Below are 13,599 nucleotides of genomic sequence, written 5' to 3' on the forward strand. Positions count from 1 at the left end.
GCTGCTGGGAGAGAACTGACATTAACAGCCTTAGCCAGCTGTGGTGGACCTTGTGTGTAACAACTGTCCAAGCAAGATGTGCCCACAGGTACAACAGTGATAAGTGTACTATGGGGGAACCTACTGCTTTCAGTTGGAATTGAGACACACTTCCCAGGAGGAAATTCACATCTGGTGATACACACCCAGTCAATACCTGTGCCTGGGTAGGTCAAGAGGCCCTCGTTGGGAAGCTATTGTGTTTGCTCAAAGAACATGATGTGCCTATCAAAATGATCTTCTAAGTAGTTGTCTGTGCCCACGGATTAGAGATGACGTCAGCTTTAGTCAGAGGAGCATTCACGTATAAATGACAGCTGAATGACCAGGCGTCTATAGCTCTTCCTCTAAGGCTCAAGCAATATAGTGGGAAAAGGAAAGGAAAGAATGTAAGGGCCAGAGGAGGGGGAGTGCAGAGAGCACTGCTGACTTCCGGCCGTGACGAGGCTGTCGGACTACTTCATTCACAGCAGCTGGGATGACCTGCACAAGGTTGGGCCTTGTCACAGGGGTGGGAAGGGCTCATAGGTCCCATCCCTCCCCGAGGATTTATACAGTCCATGGCTGATGGAGGATGGAGCAACATTGTCTTTTTTGCTCTTGTAAACAAACCTTCACCAAGACTCCTGTTAAAAAGCATTAATGAAAATCATTGGTGAGATTGAAGTGGGGTGGGGGTGGGGGGCTAGGGGGATAGAAAGGGGGGCTAGGGGTCCACTTGGGAGGAGGAAGGGGAATCAGTGCCAGTGGGAGAGGGTGCAAGAAAGAGTAAGGGAGGCAAATATGATCAAAATATACTCCGTACAGTATGAAAATGTCATAATAAAATGCATTATGAACTTATATATGCTAATGAAAAGATAAATAAAGCTTAAAGTTGGGGGGAAAGGCTGGAGTGATGGCTCAGTGGTTAAGAGTAAGAAAATGATGCACTTCCCAGCACCCACATCAGATAGATTACAACTACCTGTAACTCTAGCCCCGGGGGTTCTACCTCCTCTGAACTCTGGGGGCATCTGGCTCCCATGTATACCCCTGATGTGCACACATATACATCATTTAAAACAATAAAATCAATTTTAAAACTTAAAAATAAAAAAAAAAAGTTGAGAGGAGAGCATTTCATTATCATAACAAAACCCAACTCAGCTTCAGGAAATGTGGTGCCCCATCATATGACATGGCTAAAATCAAAGATTCTCCAATCAGCAATTGCGGAGAGCCTTGCAAGGCCTGATGACCTTGGATTCTGCTCTCCCAGGGAAATCTGATACTGCCAACCCCTGAGCTGTTCAGAGAGCCCACATTAACTCGGCAGCCTCTAGAAGATCCTTGGTCCCAGGGTAGTCACTCCATCACTGAACTGCACAGGAAACATGCAAGGTAGTTGCTCAAGCCAGCAGATAACGTGTACATTTTCTAATGTGAAAGAATAAAGGCAGTTGGCCTCTCCCAAAGGGATTCTGATATCTGTGAAAAGACCTGGCCCGTTCCAGCAGACTACAGGGCTGGAGGTAACTCTGGAAAGTAGGGGAAAGGGCACAGTTGCTCTGTGGGGCAAAGGGTGTCACTATGCAATTGACCTTTGAGAGCCATGAGCGCAGCCAGCCTACCCACACACATTAGTCTTTCAGCTTGTTTAGCTACTTGGAAAAACACACTGTAAAGGTTAAAGCCTGAAAAAATAAACCTTTGTTTCCAATGAATCTCTTGACCGAAGTGGACTTTGAAAAGCATGTCTCTGGAAGCTGATCACCAGCAGCTTCCCATTTAAACCCAAGTGGACTAGGGACTTCCAGTAAATGCTGACTGCTCTCCAGGTGACTGTGATATACTCTAGTCAGTGGTGTGAAAGGAGAGGTCTCTTTTTGTAACCACCAAGTTCAAAGCCAGGATCAGCATTAAAACAAAGCAAAACCAACCAACCCAAGCAAACAAACAAACTTGCCTTGTAATTCAGCTCGGCAGGGTCTCGACAGATCCCCTGGAGCTGCAGTTAGAGGCAGTGGTGACCGCCAGGCTTGGGTGCTGGAAACTAAACTCTAGTCCTCTACAACAGCAGCTGGAAACTAAACTCTAGTCCTCTACAACAGCAGCATGTGTTTTTAACCACTGAGCCATCTCTTTAGCTCTTCACAAAGGCTTTGAAGTATCTGTGAAGTTTTATTTATTGATCTAGGCAGAGTGTGTGTGTGTGTGTGTGTGTGTGTGTGTGTGTGTGTGTGTGTATGCACACAAGTGTGTGATACTTATGATATTTACAGTTTGAACTGTCTTTTGCAAGCATGCCATATTTCTATTTAAAAATTATGTATTTCAAAACCTCTTACTGACCTGCTGTGTCTTTTTTTAAAAAAGATTTATTTTTATTTATGTATGAGTGCTCTATCTGCATGTACTAACTTCATGCATCTGCATGTACTAACTGCATGCTCTAACTTCATGCCAGAAGAGGGCATAAAGATCCCACTATTGATGGTTGTGAGCCACCATGTGGTTGCTGGGAATTGAACTCAGGACCTCTGGAAGCCAGTGCTCTTAACTGCTGAGCCATCTCTCCAGCCCCACCCCTCCTCCCTTTTTTAAAAAAGATTCATTTATGTATTTATTTAATGTACCTGCTGTGGTTCTTATCTATTTCTCCTATTACCTGTTCCATGCCCCAACTTCTTTATCTTGTCTTCCTAATACACCTTAAGGAGAGGGTTGTTCTACTTCTTAAATCTTCTTTCTTAGAAAGGGATTCCACTTTTTTTTTTTCCTCAGAAGAATGTAATCTTTCAAAACTTGTTAATAAAGCTTTGTCTGCCCCCAGCTCTACCCGCTTCTTGTGCCCGGGGCTCTGGATGGCCTTGACTGTAGCAAGCTCTCTTTGCTTTGATAGCCCTGTACAATGCTGCTTGAACTCCATGCCACAAGGCAACACTGTAAAGAAGCTGAAAGCAGAGAGAATATCAAGTACCGCAGGTGGGAGCGTTTTATGAGTAATTATCTACACACACACACACACACACACACACACACACACACACACACACACACATGCAGGGCGAATGGCCCGTGTATTGGGATTTCTGACATGCTTCCACAGGGGTATCTATTTAAAAGTAAACTATATTATCTTTTTTCCCACTCACTCGACCCTTCTGTTCTCTAAGGCGCAACCACAGAAGAAAGGGTGAGATTCCTAAGAATGACAGCAGTTATTATACTGCCCAAGAGGGTATCTGGGGATGCCCCCGGCCCCCTGGCTTTCTCAGGGTTAAAGCCTTACCTCATTCAGCGCACACATCCGAGCAATGGAGCCGATGTTGTTGGTGATGGTGACCAGTGTGGCACGGGCGAGGTCTTCCTTGCTGATGGACTCTCTCTTTTCTTTACTCATCATGTTGCCAAAGCTATGTTGGAAATATCAGTGAGAGGATTCAAAGTCACCCCCAGGCAGGACCCAAGCTTCCACCAAGGTACTCTGGGAAGCACTATGAATAATCCTGTTTAAACTCAATGACCTGTCTTTGCTATTATGGTTTAAAAGCAGACAGTATTACACTATGAATGGCTGGCTGTCTGCTTCTTAACAAGGGACAAAGCAGTATGACTATTAACGGGGAAGAAACTTGTAATGCTTCTAGAAGCTATCTGGACAAGAACGGAACAGGGGAAACTGGCATTTTCCAGAACCTTCTTTCAAAGTTGCCTTATTTTAAGCACAAGTGGTAACCGTATTGGTGCTTCATTAAGGACAGGTGATCAAGTCTGAGATCTGACATGACAGATATTTACACCCGGCTGGTAGGCTGGCATTTATTTTAAAAAAAGAAAACTAGATGAATGGCCAGGGCGGACAGCCTGCCTTGTGTGGATTCTCTACAGCTCCTAGCCACTTAGTCTCTACCTTGATGCTACAGCAGATCCTTGAAGGCCAAATCGTTCATAGTCTCCTCCGTAAATGTCCTTCACCAGCTTATCAACATTGGTGCTGTCGCCTTTAGCTGCCATCTCCAGAGCTTCTTCAAAGGTCTCACAACCAGTCAGCAAGCAACACAGGCCTAGGAATGTCCCGCCTCCAAGACTGAAGGACAATAAGGTTGATTTTTTTTTTTAATTTTTGCTTCGTGATATGCCCATCCAAGTCCCCAGCTACAGCAAGACTATGAATGCGGGTTCAGAAAAATGCGGGAAAGCGAAGGAGCACTTTGTTGGAGAGCAGAGAGCATCTGAATCCGAGTGCTGGAGTCAGAACAGAACTCGAGGGTAGACTGGATAAGAAAAGCGGGCAGTGGCTAAGATCGAATGTCAAGAGGAACTTGCCCCTAAATTTGGGAACAGCATTGAGAAAGACTCTCACTGGTTTCTGTTGTGAGACCTTCAGCTAACTGCTAGCCTACATGCTTCATTCAGTCCGCTCACCCACGAAAGGGGCCAAACCATGGCTTGTTCTGCTTGGAGAGTCTGAAAGCAGCACATAGCCAGAGAAATGGCTGGTGTTAGAACACCATCTGCAACTAAATGCAAGTACACGGGGAAAGAAATGGTGTACGCAGAGTTCACAACTATCGAGCCAGTCTCTGGGAAGAAACCTGACTCCTGACTGTCCCAGCATGTCCCCCAAAAGGCTGCCTTCCCTGACCCTGCTTCTCTACAGTAATCATCTCATCCTACCTCAGAAATTTTGAGAGTAAAACTACTATCTACCTAATAAAAGAATGCTTTCTACTAGTCTTTAGGAAAGGGTATTGCTTACTTCTAATTACCACCCACTAGTAAGAGTAAAAAAAGTCACAAAATGGTTCCAAATGCTGGAAGTATGCTTTAAACGCTTTCCACTGTTTTGGAGGTGATGGTCCCAAAATAGACCTTGCTGCTCAACTTAGAAAATAATTTATGTAGCTGAGAATAAGATTAATTATATATCAATATCCAAGCTACCTGGTATCACGAAAACCCAAACCAGGGAAATAACTACCATTAGGGAAGTCATGGCAAGAAAGGGAACTTTAGTTCCTAACTGCTGGCCAAGGCTTCTCTGATTTACCATGCATGATAAATAGAGAAGAGCTTGCTGCTCATATCATTTGGTTCTGAAGCTTCAAAGAGCCAGTAATTCTGGGAAAACATTTTGCATTTGATCACCAGCTTTTAATTCTAAGGGGGAAAATTAAGTTGAGATTAAAGGAAAATAAATGTATGGCAAATTATACTGATTATCAATAATTACCAAGAAGACACCAGGTTATAGGCAAGGACATAGCTTTTAAATATTGTCTTCATAATAAAATTGTGTCATAGTCTCAGACTTTGATTCTAAAAGAAAAACAAAAAACCTCCAACTCAAGAGTTCTTTTTCCAAGGGCCATTTAGGTGTCGATGTGCACCACCAGCAAAAGCTACCCAAGTCACAGGTGTGGTGGCATCACAAGGAAACAGAAAGGCACACATACCAAAAGAAAGTCTACCCTCTTCTGCACACCAAACCCCACATGAATGTGTTTAATGAGAACCCTTGGTGGGTTATGAGCCACCGACATTTTCTTGTTTGCTCCCTGTATACTTAAAAAAAAAAAGTCTTGGTTCTCATTTTTAGCTTTGATGGTTTTTGTCTCTGATCATCTTCTTTGAACATTAGGCATCCACCTTGATCAAGGCATTCAACCACCAACTCCAGATGTAGGCAACTCAAGAGACTGGCTGACTTAGAAAGAAGGCAACTCATCAACTGATGTGTTGGTAGAACTGGAAATGGGGTACGACTAGAAAATGGTGAGTGATTCCAGATAAAAAGCTGGATGGGAAAGCAAGCATGCATCTGGACAGCTGGTGTGCTGCTGACAGGAGAGAGGAATGCAAGGTCACAGAAGAGCCAAGAGTCTCTAGCACTTGTCATTACCCTCAACCTTCGTATTTAGTCAAGAAATTTTCTTGCTCACAAGCAGATACATCTGTCTGTTTTGACAGACATGTAGAAAAATCCTCAGTATACCAGAGACAAAATATATAGATAGAAAAGGGCACTGGATATTATTATTCATCAGAGCACTGGAAATTATTATTCATCAGAGTGAGATGAAATCTTCAGTTTCTCGTTTTAGTAATTGAATTGGCAATGCCTATAGAGCAATGGACATTGATGGGCATACGTGTAAATTCCTGAATGACCAAGGGAGATGCACTGTTCCTTCCACTTAAGTTCCAGAGTTACTTTCTTCTTTTAACAGACTACATACAATAACATTACCTGTCAAGTATTAATTTTCAGACTGAGAATTGGACTTGTGTCACTGGAGGGAAAAATGACTGTCCCCAATCTAGGAAGCAGTGAAGGTATACAAAAGCAACCATTTAAAAACATGTAGAAGAAAATGGATATCATGAAATGACGTGGCGTCTTCCATACACTGGTGCAGCAGGGGGGGGGAGGTGGCTCCCCCAGCCTGGGGTGTGAGTATGAAGACTGGATCTAAGAGGATCCCCGATGCTCACTGGCCAGCACATCTGGCCTAACAGAATTGGTGAGCTTCCAGGTTCATTGGGAAACCTTGTCATGTATTTGTACCAGCACACACACACACACACACACACACACGGCTGCCTGTGACCCCAGGACTTGGAAGGCTATGGCTGATGTATTTTGTGGAAAATTCAAGGCTAATTTTGGCGGCATAGTGAGACACTCCCTCAAAAAACCAAAAAATGAAATGAAATGAAATCCACCAAAAAAAAAAAAAAAGGTTACAGGGAAAATATAAAAAAACACGAACAAAAACCTGGAGTTACAACTCTCAGTTTATAAGAGAAGCAACAAAACTTGAAGCTTACACAATTTGCTTCCATCAATGGTCCCCACTGAGGTAGCTCAGTGGTCAAGAGCTTGCTTAATAGCAACGGTCCCCAAAGTGTGTCCCATATGCTAATTCTCACCACTGATCCTAAGAGTTTACATCTGATGTTTTCTAACATATAGCAAGAGCGACATCTGAGCTGGAAGTGGTGGCACACACCTGTAATACCAGCACTTGGGAGACTGAGGCAGGAGGAGCATAAGTTCCTCAACATCTGGGGTTTGTAGGCATTACTCCATCTGTGAAGAAGCCACACCCACCACTAGCTCCATCACGGCTTCTCAGGATGATACAGATCCCTGGGGTCAGCACATCTGAGAACTCGTCTGTGATGTCGCTCATTAGCTATTGTGTATGCATCAACAAAAGTCTAAGTATTTCTAACCATGGGAAATGTGTAGCTTGTTATTACCTTGAGAGCAGCTTTACCAATCCAACGACTCCTGGGAGAAGTCTGTAGCGGTTGTAAAGCTTACACCTTCGCCAGGAAAGCACTCTCTAAGGGAAGACCTGCTTAGCTCAGTATTCGTATCTTGATCCTCCTGTTGGTCCTAAGGAGACCGTGGGATCCGTGTTTGTTCCTGGGCAAGTAAGTAAGCTACTGTATTCTTAAAGAAAACATGTATGCAGTGCACTTTATAGGAATTATAGTGCACATCTTTAATCCCAGCACTCAGGAGGAAGAGACAGGTAGATCTCTGTGAGTTTGAGGTTACCCTGGTTTTCACGATGCATCCCAGGCCAGCCAGAGCTACATAATGATAATGAATAATAAGTAAAATGAAAATTAAAAAACAGGAAAGGTGGGTGCCTGGGAGCAGTTTATAAACATAACAGATACTACATTCAGAACCCATGCCAACTTCAGTCGGAGTGTGTGTACCTGTAGCACTATTAATATTTGGGATCCCATATATCTTTTGCTGTTGGAGGAGCTGTCCTGTACATTACAGAATTTTATCAGTATCTCTGACTTCAACCTGCTACATGCGTGTAGTGTGTCCCACCTCCAACTGTAAGAACTAGAAATCTCTGCACACATTGGGTAATATCACTTTCTCCCAGGAACACTGATTCACACAGCTCCGCCACAATTCATAAACACACACTAAAAAGGCAGATCCTTCCTCCCAGGGTGAAGAGTGCTGCTGCAGAGACCCAGACAAGTAATGTGCCACGTTCATTTGCCATGCACAGTGGTTTCAACACCATATCCTAAGCACACTCTATACAGCACCAGTCCTTTTTAGCTCCTCTAAAAAAGAGGGTTTTGTGGTTTAGCAAGTTGGAGAAATGTTTCATTCCAAATCAGCTTAATGTTGCTCAGAGCGGGCTTTCTTAATGACACTTGACAACAGAGCCTTTTGCCATGTGGAGCTCTCCATTGACTGGAAGCTGAGCCTGCTTGCCCTTCGTGGGTCTTAGAGTGCATGTACGGGGGGGGGGGGGGATCCTCCAAGTATTCTTGACCCCCTGGAGTCACGGGGCTGTGTTCCTGTGCCCTGCATTCCAAAATTCCTACCAGCTGCACTGACTATCCACTCCTCACTTACAGGAAAAGAGGAAAAACCATTACGTCTCTTTGCTGGTTGGGATGAAATACGATTTCAAGCCATCTTTCCTGTCGTGACATCAAGAAGGTTCCCAGAGGAACTTTCTCCGAAGCATCTCTGACCATCCCAGTTCCCACCCCTGTCCCAACCAGCCTTCTCTTGGGCTTGCAGTCCTGGAGGTCCCTTTAGCACTCAGTACATCTACCTGCTGGCAAACTAGTGTGTGCCAACCTCCTTCTCCACCTGAGTAGGACCTCCAGTAGACAAAGACCGTATGTTATCAACCTTTACATGAATCATCCTCTACTCCTCTAATGTCTCATCCAAAAAACTGGTCATGGTGGCTCAGGCCTAAACTCCCAGCACTCAGGAGACAGAGGCAGAACTTTGAGTCTGAGGCTAGCCTGGGCTTATACTCTAAAGCTTTAGGGTAGCCTTAACTACAAGTTAAGATCATATGCCCCAAAACAAACTAAAACAAATATCCAATAAAACCCCTTTTTGGTGAGTATAGGAGCCTAACATATTTCTTTTAAAAACATAGCCAATGTAAATAATCCTTTACCATGTACTGCTCATCATGAAATAGGCGTGGTTTAAGCATAAAAAGGCTCTCCTAGTCGAGAGCATGTTTACCTGGTCCCCGTAACTCGTTTGTAGTTGTCCTTGGAGTACACTGCTAGAATGCTGACACCTGAGCCCATGTTAACCAGCAACATAGGGTATGGGTTATCAAGGCAGTATGGCTTCTTTTGACACAACTCAGGATTTGTGGGGTTTTCAAAATAGTAACATTCTGGCTTGCCGTTGAAGCCAACTGAGTCAACGTAAAGCAGGCCCTGAATCAAACAGTCCAGTTCGTCCAGTTTATGCAGCTGCAGGTCGGCAATCTGCAAGAGAACAGAACCCTGTTAGATGCCACAGACCGTGTTGGGAGGAGCCGAGGAGGTGTGTGCTATCTGTAAGATTCATGTTCAAAGAAATACTCTCCGACCCCTAAGTTGTGAAACAGTCACTGCCAGAAAAATAGCTGTGCCACAAGGACAAGAGCTTGCCAGATTCTTGGGAAAGCACCGATTAGCTTGTGTGATTGATGGTCTGAATACGGGCTCTTCTTGTCTTAACGCTGAGAACCTGTGAGTGTGGTCTTATTTGGAAAACAGATCTTTGCAGATATGAAACTTGAAGAAATCACTGTAGGTCGTCTGGATGGATCCTAATTCCAATGACAGGAGACACATTCAGGAAAGGTGTGAGAAGCCCAGAGGATTAAGACTTTTGACGAAGGCAGCAGAGATCTGAATGCTGCACCATGGTCTATGGGAGGCCAACAGCAAGCAGGCACCGGAAAAGGCGAGCAGTATAAACTGCCCGTGGTCTCTACAGAACTGTGTTGTTGCCAGTGCTTTGAGGGCCTCAAGAACTTTGATGGAAGGAACGTCTGTCGTTGTAAACCACCAAATTTGTGGTAAATTGTTGCAACAGCCAAGAGAGGTTAGTGAATTAGAATAGTGAGAAGCTAACAAGAATCATACGTATCCTTGACAGAACATGGGGTCCAAAAGGCCTGGGAATGGATGAAGCAGAATCCCCTGGAACCCACGAAGCCTCTTCCCACACTTGGCTCTGAAGCAGATGGACCTGGCTTTGAACTCTACGTCTAAAACTTACTTAACTGAGATGACATGGGCTGAGTTATTTAGCTTCTCAGTGTTGCTATGAAGATTTCATGATAGTCAGATGCTATCTGCATGGCACTCTCCATGCACACAGGGTTTACTAGATGGAGAGGCCCAGGAGCGTCCTTTCAGAACTCTATGAGGTAAAACTTCCCCTTCTCGGGGATAAAAAGAGAAGGTGATGAACTACATGTGACATAAAGGTAGAAAGGAAGACTATTTTGGAGAGGAAGCAGGTCAGCCAGAGGCAAGCAGGGAGTGGGACACTGTGGGAGGGAGATGAATATGAACAGACATAGAAAATAAAAGTTAATCACTGCCTCAGCTCCAAAGGACTAGGGATGTAGCTCAGCAGTAGTGTGCCTGTGCCTGTTTGTGCAGCCCTGGTTCAACCACCAGGACTGCAAAAAAAAAACCCTAAAACTTAACAATCACCAGCATGAAACTCAACCAATGAAGAAAGATATCATTAAATTTTCACACACACACATACACAGAGAAACAAACAGACAAACACACACACACACACACACACACACACACACACACACACACACACACACAAGCCCTATGAGGCTAGATTTGTGGCACATGTCTATAATCCCAACACTGATGATGTCAATATAGGAACATCATTAGTTCGAGACTAGCCTTGGCTATTTAGCTGCTTCTAAAATAATGATAATAATAATAATGACAACAACAACGAACAAAAACCAAAAAAAACAAACACCATCGGCACTAAAAATATACAAACAGGTTCTATTAGCCTTACTCAGTGGTTAAAACAAGAAGTTAGGTAAATCATCACAAGTGACCCACTAGCCAACTAAGCAAACATCCCATGGTGACTATTTTCATCCTGTCTGCCACTATTATTTATGGGGCCTGGAAAAAAATCTACACAAGTGCTAGACAGAATCAGATATTCTGCTAAAGCTAATAAAAAGCTAGATCTAGATGGTTCCGGCAGTAAAGACTGGAGTTTGGGCTCCCCAGCATTCATGTTCAAGATGTAGACATTATGGCTTCAGACCTTACAATCCTCACTGGAGCTTGCTGGCTGGATAACCTCACTGAGTCTGTAAGCTCCAGGTTCACCAGGAGACCTCGCCTCAGGAAATAAGGTGAAGAGCAATAGTGTGTGCAATATGGCTCACCCACCCACACATCTCACACACAGACAAGAACATACACATGTGACTTGGTGTCATTCATCTGATTTTTCTATTTCACACACTGATGGAATCTATACCTGCACTGCAGAGCTACACTAGGTCGCCAGAGAGGTGATAGAAATATTCTTGATACATGGGAATAAGCATTCTAAGTGACCCAAAGCAAATGCATCCCATAAATGTTTCCAAAAACATCACTTTTATCAAGTGAAACTTTTAAATGAGATATACAATTTACATTTTTAGAGGGCAATGCTATGGCTCTAGAACTATCCTGAAGCCTGAAAAACTAAAGAGGGACACAAGAGGGTACATATTATGTCCTCTGTCTTCTGTGGTTCCATAAACTGAAACCGGCAGCTCTGGTCATTGTCTTGTTTTACCTCAGATGTGCCTTGGTACCGTGCTAAAGGCTGCCCTTAATCACTGCTTAATAAACACTTAGTAAATAAACAGGGAAAGCTGTCACCTCATGGGTCACTCCAGGCTGAAAAGCGGCAATTTCATCAGCCAATCTTGAAAACATAGGTTAGCCTGCTTAAATATTAATCACAGGCTCATCAACAATATTGACAGCCACTCCCAGAGCCAACATCATAAATATGGACATAGGCAATCTGTCCATCTGGATGCCCTGAAACTACCCCCTGGGGGGTAGGGGGAGGAAAGCCTGTCAAGATGAGTGAATTAAACACGTACAACTTTGATCTGAAACACTGTTATGTCATCTTTCCCTTCAGAATGATTTCCCCAAATACAGCGTGAGTAGGAAGCACATATCTCTCCTACACTTCTTTTCAGAACCTTTGGAGCCTAAGGTTATTAAAAGCCCAAACAAAGGGAAACACAAGAGTCACTTTTATAGAGACCTTAGGAAGAAGACCCTAAGGAGAAGAGGTTCCCAGGGGCAAATGAGATTTCCAAGCGGGAAATCTGAAACTCAGGATGCTTTACGGTTTGTCTGTACACCTGAATTTACTTTGGGAAAAGCTGAAAACCTATCCTTCTGATTCCAGCTACAGAGAAATGTTTTCCATGGGCCGGAGTTTCCTTCCACAAGTGGTTAGGACAGAGATGCCAAAGGGGAGGGTAAGAAAACAAAAGGAGCCATCGACTGGCTAAAGGTAACAGAATGCTGAGGACCGTGTCAACAAGACAGTCTGTTCACGTCTACAGTTCACCTTCAGCCACGTGGCAATGGAGCACCAGCCTTTCAATGTTTATACACTGGCAGCTAACTAGCTGTTTTTTATTTTGCACATTGTAAGCCAAGAAAACACACCTGTGTTTTATCCTTTCTTAGCAATTTATAGCTGCTATGGTTTAGATACTTTTTTTTTTCCCTCAAGAGTTCACGTATTCAGAGCATGGTTGCCAGAGTGGCAATGAGTTGGTGGAACTTTCCCCAAGTGGCCCTCAATGGCACATCCTGCCCTAAAAAGAAGCTGACTGAGTTTTCTGAGTCTCTCTTGCCAAGAGAGTCCACTCCACACCCAAGTCATCAATCTGTCGGACTTTTATAGTCTAGTATGCTGGCCTTGGGATGGCTGAGACAGGAGACCAGCCTAAACTACAAAGACAGAGCCTATCTATTAAAAAAAAAAAAAAAAAAAAAAAAAAAAAAAAAAAAAAAAGCTCAAGGTCCAGAACTAATAAACCCCCCTTTTTTCCCTTCCTTTAAGAGAGAGCCTAGCCAGGCGGTGGTGGCTCACAGCTTTAATCCCAGCACTTGGAAGGCAGAGGCAGGAGGATTTCTGAGTTCCAGACCAGCCTAGTCTACAGAGTGAGTTCCAGGACAGCCAGGGCTACACAGAGAAACCCTATCGAGAGAGAGAGAGAGAGAGAGAGAGAGAGAGAGAGAGAGAGAGAGAGAGAGAGAGAGAGAGAGAGAGAGAGAGATTAGACTAGGTGACCTTGAATTCCTGAACTTCCTGCCTCACTTCAAAAGTGCTGGACTTATCGGTATGAACCATCATGCCCAACTACACCTTTCTTCATAAAGTTGGATTGCCTGAGGCATTTTATTACAGTAACCCAAAGCTGGCTAATAAAACAGTCGTGTATAGCTTAATTAAAAGGATACATTCTGAGAAATGTGTTGTTAAGCAATGTCATCACTGTGCAAATAGCACATAGACTGTACTTACACAAACTAAGACAGTGTAACATTCCCAGACAATATAATCTTTAGGATTTCTGCCACATACGCTATTGAACAAACATTGGTATGCAGCACATGGCTGCATATGTTCTAATCCTGATCTTAAATGGGCCTTGAATGATGACAAATTTGAACTATCAGAGTCAGCAA

At 43.8% G+C, this 13,599-nt stretch overlaps 1 protein-coding gene across 3 annotated transcripts in view; it reads right to left on the minus strand.

The window, feature by feature from the left end:
* Positions 1–13,599, minus strand: part of Pank1 (pantothenate kinase 1) — a 66,120-nt gene that overhangs the window by 6,871 nt on the left and 45,650 nt on the right. For all 3 annotated transcript variants that reach the window (XM_042269863.2, XM_076562647.1, XM_006985665.4), the window contains exons 3-5: positions 9,068–9,321; positions 3,935–4,111; positions 3,314–3,437 (exon numbers count right to left, since the gene is read on the minus strand). In XM_042269863.2, the coding sequence (XP_042125797.1) occupies positions 3,314–3,437; positions 3,935–4,111; positions 9,068–9,321 (555 nt within the window). The remainder of the gene's footprint in view (positions 1–3,313; positions 3,438–3,934; positions 4,112–9,067; positions 9,322–13,599) is intronic.

This window comes from Peromyscus maniculatus, chromosome 1 (assembly GCF_049852395.1).
Source record: "Peromyscus maniculatus bairdii isolate BWxNUB_F1_BW_parent chromosome 1, HU_Pman_BW_mat_3.1, whole genome shotgun sequence".
Taxonomy (NCBI): domain Eukaryota; kingdom Metazoa; phylum Chordata; class Mammalia; order Rodentia; family Cricetidae; genus Peromyscus; species Peromyscus maniculatus.